The sequence below is a fragment of the Calidris pugnax genome, unplaced genomic scaffold (assembly GCF_001431845.1).
Source record: "Calidris pugnax isolate Ruff unplaced genomic scaffold, ASM143184v1 scaffold205, whole genome shotgun sequence".
In the NCBI taxonomy this organism is placed as follows: domain Eukaryota; kingdom Metazoa; phylum Chordata; class Aves; order Charadriiformes; family Scolopacidae; genus Calidris; species Calidris pugnax.
In genome coordinates this window covers 25224-33844 of record NW_015090943.1, presented here as the reverse complement: position 1 = coordinate 33844, position 8621 = coordinate 25224, and the positions used below count along the sequence as shown (strand labels likewise).

Genomic DNA, 8621 nt, shown 5'->3' with positions numbered 1-8621 from the left:
CCAAGTGCCGCCGCCGCCGCCGTCAAGCGCCGCCGTCGCAAAGCGCCCGCCCCGCCGGGCCGGGACAGACGGGCCGTCAATCAGAGCCGCTCGACCAATCAATGGGAGAGTCTGGCGGGAGGGGGCGGGGCCTGTGCCCCCTCCCCGCCTTCACCCCGTGGGTTCCTCGCCCCCGCAGCCCTCCATTTCCCTCATTTCACCCCAAAAGCCGGTCGCTCCGTTCCTCCCCCCTCTTCTTTCGACCCCGCGGTTTTCCCGGCGTCGCGTCCTCCGGCTGCTTTGCCCTCCCCGCACCCCTCTGTGTGTGTTTTGGGGAGCTCCAAGGCCCTCGGTGAGACCTTTGGGGTGTCCCTGACCCCACTTCTTTGCTTTTTGGGGCCAAGTGTGGTTTTTGGGGTGCCCCATCTTCCTTGCTGTGCCTTTGGGGACCCCTCAAGGATGGTTTTTGGGGTGCCCCAAGCCCTTCCACGCACCCGACTCCCCGTTTTGCCTCTCGGTGCCATCCGACTGTTCCCATACAGCCCCCCACTCCGTGAACACCCCGAGCTGCCAGGGGTGTGTGTGTGACACAGGGGGTGTGTGACACAGGGACGTGTGACACAGGGACAGGTGTGACACAGGGACAGGTGTCCTCCAGGTGCCACCATGTCAGGGGCAGGCAATTCACTTTCGCTTCCATCCAGGAGAGGAACGAGACTTTATTTCGGAAAAAGGCATCGAAATCTCCAACCAAAATCATCCCGAGGAGACAAACAGCCCCGACTCCTCAAGGTCACAGCTCCGGGTTTGCAGACACTTCCCCAAAATTTCATTTTCTTCCCTATTAATCCCCCCCAAAAACCGTGTAAAACTTAAAAAAACAAGACCCAACGGCGATTCCACAGTCTCTGGCACCTACCAGTCCTCATGGGGTTACGGAGGGGGTTCCCCTGTGGCGGCACCGGGGAAGGGGCCGTTCCTGCTTCCCCCCGGGGGGGCAGCTCAGTCGGATTTTTCCTTCTCCTTCATGTGCAGGAAGACGATGCTGAACATGAAGAGTCCAACCATCATGGAGAAGGCGCCGGCGTAGTAGGGGTAGGCCGAGGGGATGAACCGCTCGTACTGGGTGTGCTGGAGGGGCCGCACCGAGACCTGGGGTAGGGGGCACAGAGAGACACCCCCGTGAGGCCGGCACCACGCACCCCTTCCCTCGGGTTTGGGGGTGTCTCGTCCCACCCCCCTTACCTGGGTAGAGGAGTAGAGGTGGGTGTAGCCCAGCCGGTTATAATCCACCTTGAACTGAAACACCCCGTAGACGTCCGGCAGCTTGAACCGCACGCTGTATTTGCCACCTGAGAAAGATGGTGACGTTCACACACTGAGCAGAGAACCACCTGAGAAAGATGGTGACGTTCACACACCGAGCAGAGAAAACTTATAGTGGCCTTTCAATACCTGAAGGGAGCCTATAGAAGAGCTGGGGAGGGACTCTTTGCCAGGAAGGGTAATGATAGGACAAGGGGAAACGGTTTTAAATTGGAAGAAAAAAGATTCAGATTAGATCTCAGGAAGAAATTTTTTACTCTGAGGGTGGTGAGACACTGGAACAGGTTGCCCAGGGAAGTTGTGGCTGCCCCATCCCTGGAGGTGTTCAAGGCCAGGCTGGATGGGGCCTTGAGCAACCTGCTCTAGTGGGAGGTGTCCCTGCCCAGGGCAGGGGGGTTGGAACTCGATGATCTTTGAGGTCCCTTCCAACCCAAACCATTCTATGATTCTATGATAAACAGCCCCAAAATAGGGCAGGGGTGTGGTTCTGGGGAGGGAAAACCCACCGTTCCTCTTCAGAAAGGTCCTCACGAAGGGATCGATGCGGACAAACTCCAGCTGAATGTCGTCTCCGTCGAAGGGGACCCACTTGCCGTCGGAAAGCTTTTCGATGACGATGCTGTACTCCTGCAGCCCACCCACAACGCCTGATGTTAACGAGTGGCAGCCTACAAAACAAACCTCCACCCCCCCAAATTCTCCCAAATCCTTTTTCAGCTCCCCTTGATCCTCCCCACCCTGCCCCTTACCACCAGGTCGGTGACGGTGTAGGCGTTGGGAGGTGCCAGTTCCCCCACGCGGTGGTGGGACACGGCTCCCACCCGCAGCACTCCCTCCTCCTTGAACACCCAGCGGGACAGGGCCACGGCCAGCTCGTAATTACCCGTCTGCGAGTACCTACGGACCAAGGAAGGCTGAGAAAGCACGGCAGCCCCGCCGAAAAAATACACCACGTGTCAAAAATCTGATGGTTAACAGATAGAAAAGCATCAAAAAAGCTCTCCAGGGTTAAAGGAGGGATTTGCTTCCCAAAGCGCTTCGCTCCACAAGGCCAAAAAGCCACATCACCCCCAATTTAATTCAAGCTTTCTCCTGTTTTCCCCCATAATGTGAATATTTTTTGCTTATTTTCCAGGATTTTCTTCAAACAGCTCCCCAAATATTCCTTGCCGGGGCCGGCAGGAAGCCAAGGTACCTCTTGGAGCCCGGGGTAGCTTTCTGCACGGCGGAATTGAAGAAGGCATCGCTGAAGAAATCCAGGGAACCGCTGAAAACAACGCGGGCGTTGTTCCGGGCCTGCAGCCCCGCGATCAGGAGGGTGTTCTTCCCCACCGCGTGTGGGTACTGAAAGGGAACGAGTGTCAAAGAGTGTTTAGTTGTGAAATTTGAGGGGTTTGATTGTAACAAAGCGGAGCCCAAAGGAGGAGGAAAAGGAACCGGGCGTACCTGAGTAATGGGCTTATCTGGGAAGAAGGAGTAGGAGGTGGAAGAGCCCGTCAGGATGTCCAGCACCAGCGGGTTGTCAGGGTCAGCCACCATCCTTGGGGGAGAGGGGCAGTGAGCAGCACCCAGACCCTCCCGGGATCCCTGCACCCCAAGGAACACACAACCACGAGAACCTCCTCACCCTTTGGGGTGGCCAGGCAACACCCCACACCTCAAAATTAAATATTTCCTCAAGATATCATAGAATCATGGAATGGTTTGGGTTGGAAGGGTCCTTAAAGACCATCTGGTGCCACCCCCTGCCCTGGGCAGGGACACCTCCCACCACACCAGATCCCTCCAAGCCCCCTCCAACCTGGCCTTGAACCCCTCCAGGGATGGGGCAGCCACAGCTTCTCTGGGCAACCTGGGCCAGGCTCTCACCACCCTCACACTAAAGAATTTTATCCTAATATCTAATGCAAATCTCTCCTCTTCCAATTTTAAACCCTTCCCCCTCCTCCTAGGGCTCCCCTCCCTGATCCAGAGTCCCTCCCCAGCTTTCCTGAAGCTTCCTTCAGGTACTGGAAGGCCATTATAAGGTCTCCCCAGAGAAAAACTATATATATAATATATAGTCAAGATATGTAGTCAAATATATAGTCAAACTTCTCCTATTTAGGTTAAAGAAACATTGCTAAGTCAACAATCAAACCACCTAGGAGATTATTTTTTGTAATCATTATCTGAAATCGAGAGGGATTGCTCGTGCAGGGTCACAGCCAGCTCACCCTGCGCTCCCCTCCCAGCCACGCTGGTATTTTTTCCGTGGTTTCCCCACTAACAGCCCCCGCCCCGGTGCCTTACCCGACCCCTCGGAAAAGGATGGGGTTCAGCGCCGCCTTCCCCACGATGGTGGGGGCCTTCAGGAGGTTTTCAGTGTCCGCGACGATGAGCGTGTGCTGGGAGGGAAGGAGAGGGTTACGGTCACTCCCTCAAACCCCACCCAACAGCTTCTCTTGCCATTTGAAAGTTAACATCCTTTTTACAGGTAATTAAAACCAAGAAGCCGTTGGATGAACGTTACAATTCAATTAAAAACCTAGAAACCTGCATTTTAAAGTTTAATTACGATGAAATTAAATTAATACTGGTAAATACGGAAACGTAAACTCCCTTTTGATGAAGTCAGCAACACCCATATTTAGCAACTTTCATCCTTAAACTAGGACAACATCCACGTACTGCTTCAACGGTTTAATTTAAATAAAAATTAGCAGAATATATGTACTTCAGACCTTAATATAGGTTTTAATTTTAAAGTGCTGGACGACACTAAAGGGAAAAAAAAAATCATAGAAGCGTGTACGTTCCTATACGGATCTCTGGGACTGACAGTCTCCCTTCCCACATGCGAAGCGTTGCACTCGGTGTCCGAGCGCTTCACCCGCGGGTGAAATTGCCCCCTAAACCCTTCAGAGTGGTTCAAAACCGCCACTAATCGCGGTGTGACCGCCTGAGCCACGCTGGCAATGGGACACTCAAGCCTGAAAGATCAAACCCAGGGAACTCAGAAGGATGGATTTGAGGGCAGAGCCCCCAGCCGTGCAGAGCTCTGCAGCGTTGTGTCACGCTGACAAGCAGAATTGTTTATGGCTTTCTTGGGAGGACGCTGAGAAAACAGAGCAGATGGAAGAGATGGGTCGCGTTGGAGGCCTGTAACCAGTGGTGTCCCCCAGGGGTCAATACTTGGTCCAGTTTTGTTTAACATATTTATCAATGACCTGGACGAGGGTTCAGAGTGTATCCTCAGTAAGTTCACTGAGGATACCAAACTGGGAGGGCTGGCTGAGGGCTGTGCCACCATCCAGCGTGACGTGAACAGGCTGGAGAGCTGGGCAGAGAAGAACCTCATGAGGTTCAACAAGGGCAAATGTAGGGTCCTGCACCTGGGGAGGAAGAACCCCAGGGACCACTAGAGGTTAGGGATGGAGCTGCTGGAAAGCACTTCTGAGGAGAAGGATCTGGGGGTCCTGGTGGACAGTAAACTCTCCATGAGCCAGCAATGGGCCCTTGTGGCCAAGAGGCCAATGGGATCCTGGGCTGCGTAGGGCAGAGTGTGGCCAGTGGGTGGAGGGAGGTCATTCTCTCCTCTGCTCTGCACTGGGGAGGCCACAACTGGAATCCTGCCTCCAGTGCTGGGCTCCCCAGTTCAAGAGGGACAGGGAACTGCTGGAGAGAGTCCAGCATAGGGCAACAGAGATGCTGGAGGGATTGGAGCATCTCCCTGCTGAGGAAAGGCTGAGAGAGCTGGGGCTCTTGAGCCTGGAGAAGAGAAGGCTGAGGGGAGACCTTCTTAATGCTGACAAGTGTCTAAAGGGTGGGTTGAGGGAGGATGGAGCCGGGCTCTTTCCAGTGGTTCCCAGTGACAGGACGAGGGGCAACGGGCACAAGCTGGACCATGGGAAGTTCCACTCCAATGTGAGGAAGAACTTGTTTGGGGTGAGGGTGGCAGAGCCCTGGCAGAGGCTGCCCAGGGAGGGTGTGGAGTCCCCTTCTCTGGAGATCTTCAAGCCCCACCTGGATGCTCCTGAGTGATGTGCTCTGGGCAGCCCTGCTTTGGCAGGGGGTTGGACTGGATGATCCCTAGAGGTCCCTTCCAGCTCTGACAATTCCCTGATTCCACGAGAAAAGGGAAAGCAAGGACAGAAGATTCATCCCTAAACCTTCACGTCTAAATTCTCATTAACAAAACGTGCAGACAGAGCAGTTTACCTGGCCGGGGTCGGATATATCATAGTTGTGGTGGTCGATGACCGCTGTCCGTTCCTCATCAAACTCGATGCCGCACTCGCTGCCCAGCTCTCGCAGCGGGTCGCCTGCAGGGAGAGAATGGACTCCCCGTTACGCAGCGTGTTGGGGATGTGACACCAGTCTCAGCATTCAAATTAAACATAAATTCGGCTCAGAGTCACGTGCTCAGCCCTCTACGAGCATCACAACCTCCCCCAGCTAAATCCCCACTCAAAATGTCAATAAAGGTTATTTATCGCCCATTTCCTCACAGCACAAACCTCCAAGTTCACAACCATAAACTGTTTTCTCACCGTTTTTGTTACAGGAACTCAGAGAAGGATGAATAAACTATTTGCTCACTGCAGAGCGTGAGCAGTGTACGTGCCTGGCACAAGAACCGGCTGAAACGCGCTAATTTGCTCTGACGAGCGTTTGTAATTACCGATGTCCGAGCTGGCGGCGACAAGGACGCTGCCACCGCCGTCGATGAAAGCGGTGATGGTCTCCACGTTGATGTTTCCACCAAAATCTGAAAGCGCACGACAGAAATTCCTGACCAGTTGACAGAAATAATGCCACAGCAGAATTAAACCACAGCAAAACAGCAAATCGTTTTTATTGTGGCTGAAGGAGCCACCATTAAGGGCTTGGAAACACCTGGATTTTGCTACTGGGTACAAGACAAAAAGAATAACATCTGAAATGCATGATTTATTTAAAATTCACAAATGAGTTGGAAAATCCATTCCAAAAATGCCACCAAAGCTGCAAAAGCACTTGAGTTTTCCCCTCCCATATTTACCTTCTATGGATGGTGAGAAGATGATCAAGTTGTCATAGAGAAATTCTCCATATTTTATCAGGGACAGGCCCGCGTCATCCGCCGTCCGGAAAGTGAGGTCGAAGCCCCTGTCTGCAGCCACCAGACAAAAGTGACAACGTGAACTGACAATTTGAACAAGCGTCAATGTGAACAATCAGCCATTGGAATAACCTCCCCAGGGAAGTGGTGGATTCTCCATCCTTGGACACTCTTAAGATTCGGCAGGACAGGGAGCTGAGCCACCTTGTCCACACCGGGCTTTTGCCAGGAAAGGGTGGACCAGATGATCCTTGAAGTCCCCTCCACAATTGACACATGTAGCAGCAAAGCAGCATCAAGATGCTGAGTTTTATTTTCCCAATAAACAGTGGTGTTTTGGAAAAAGCAGCTATGGGGCTTTCTAGGAGCGCCACCGGGCTGTCCCCAAGTAAAACCAAGAAGGATCATGCCCCTGCAGAGCCCTTTTGTTGCAAGGATGCCCTGTTGGCACCCATCAAGTGGGAAGCAACACTGTAAGGGACCCAAAACACAGCTATGGCTTTGATGTTTCCACCAAAATCTGAAAGCGCACGACAGAAATTCCTGACCAGTTGACAGAAATAATGCCACAGCAGAATTAAACCACAGCAAAACAGCAAATCGTTTTTATTGTGGCTGAAGGAGCCACCATTAAGGGCTTGGAAACACCTGGATTTTGCTACTGGGTACAAGACAAAAAGAATAACATCTGAAATGCATGATTTATTTAAAATTCACAAATGAGTTGGAAAATCCATTCCAAAAATGCCACCAAAGCTGCAAAAGCGCTTGAGTTTTCCCCTCCCATATTTACCTTCTATGGATGGTGAGAAGATGATCAAGTTGTCATAGAGAAATTCTCCATATTTTATCAGGGACAGGCCCGCGTCATCCGCCGTCCGGAAAGTGAGGTCGAAGCCCCTGTCTGCAGCCACCAGACAAAAGTGACAACGTGAACTGACAATTTGAACAAGCGTCAATGTGAACAATCAGCCATTGGAATAACCTCCCCAGGGAAGTGGTGGATTGCCCATCCTTGGACACTCTTAAGATTCAGCTGGACAGGGAGCTGAGCCACCTTGTCCACACCGGGCTTTTGCCAGGAAAGGTCGGACCAGATGATCCTTGAGGTTCCTTCCACAATCGACACACATAGCAGCAAAGCAGCATCAAGATGCTGAGTTTTATTTCTCCAATAAACAGTGGTGTTTTGGAAAAAGCAGCTATGGGGCTTTCTAGGAGCGCCACCGGGCTTTCCCCACGTAAAACCAAGAGGGATCACGCCCCTGAAGAGCCCTTTTGTTGCAAGGATGCCCTGTTGGCACCCATCAAGTGGGAAGTGACACTGTAAGGGACCCAAAACACAGGCATGGCTGAGAGAACAACCTCCATCTGCTCCCTCAGCCCAGCCAGGGGACCCCAAACACCTCCCTCTCCCCCAAGAAACACCAATCTGCTCCCTCAGTCTGACCAGGGGACCCCAAACACCCTCCTCTCCTCCAGGGAACCCCGACCTCCTCCCTCAGCCCGGTCAGGGGATCCCAACCCACCCCCTCTTCCCCAGGGAACCCCGACCTCCTCCCTCAGCCCCGCCGAAGGACCCTAAACATTCTTCTCTTCCCCAGCGAACCCCAACGTTTTCCCCCAGCCCGGCCAGGGGACCCCAAACCACCCCCTTCCTCTCCCCCAGGGAACCTCCATCTGCTCCCTCAGTCTGATCAGGGGACCCCCTCTTCTCTGGGGAACCTCAACCTCCTCCCTCAGACTGACCAGGGGATCCCAAACATCCCCCTCTTCCCCAGGGAGCCCCGATCTGCCCCCTCAGCCCGGCCGGGGATCCCCCAGCTGCCTCCCTCAGCCCGGCCGGGGGTCTCCAACCTCCTCCCTCAGACCGGCGGGGGGTCCCCGAGCCCTACCCGCCAGGCTGCGGAAGAAGAGCGAGTGCGTGTCGCGCAGGTTGCCATTCTCCAGCAGCACCAGGGTGCGGGGCCCCGCCTCAGCCCCGGCCGCCACCACCGCCAGGAGCCACCACAGACGGAGCGCGGCCGCCGCCATCTTGCTCGCCGGCGCCAAGCTTCCCCGGAAGCGGCTTAGGCAGTACAGCAGCCAATCAGCGCCAGGCGCCGCGCCCACGGCGTCCAATCGCCGACAGACAGCTCCTCGCCGCCGGCCAATCAGCGGGACGCCGGCGTGACCCCCGCGCGGCCACCGTAGGGGCGCTGAGGGAGGAGGGAAGATGGCGGCGGGGGCCGGG

General features: G+C 54.3%; 1 protein-coding gene across 1 annotated transcript; it reads right to left on the bottom strand.

Moving 5' to 3' along the window:
- Positions 1 to 678: 678 nt before the first annotated feature.
- Positions 679 to 8447, bottom strand: DDOST (dolichyl-diphosphooligosaccharide--protein glycosyltransferase subunit (non-catalytic)). The gene is made up of 11 exons (XM_014951870.1): positions 8284 to 8447; positions 7182 to 7292; positions 5969 to 6055; positions 5506 to 5609; positions 3598 to 3692; positions 2752 to 2845; positions 2501 to 2649; positions 2055 to 2202; positions 1812 to 1932; positions 1225 to 1331; positions 679 to 1131 (listed from the first exon to the last, which is right to left on the bottom strand). Exons 1-11 carry the CDS (start codon positions 8420 to 8422, stop codon positions 982 to 984), a joined length of 1305 nt encoding a protein of 434 aa, XP_014807356.1. The 5' UTR covers positions 8423 to 8447; the 3' UTR covers positions 679 to 981.
- Between the last annotated feature and the right edge of the window lie 174 nt (positions 8448 to 8621).

Excerpts from the sequence above, each read along its gene's own strand:
- DDOST (XM_014951870.1), bottom strand. The coding sequence starts at position 8,422 with ATGGCGGCGGCCGCGCTCCGTCTGTGGTGGCTCCTGGCGGTGGTGGCG. Across the intron at positions 2,650-2,751 it reads CAGATAAGCCCATTACTCAG|TACCCACACGCGGTGGGGAA; the intron begins GTACGCCCGGTT and ends GTTCCCTTTCAG. Across the intron at positions 1,933-2,054 it reads ACACCGTCACCGACCTGGTG|GAGTACAGCATCGTCATCGA; the intron begins GTAAGGGGCAGG and ends GGTGGGCTGCAG.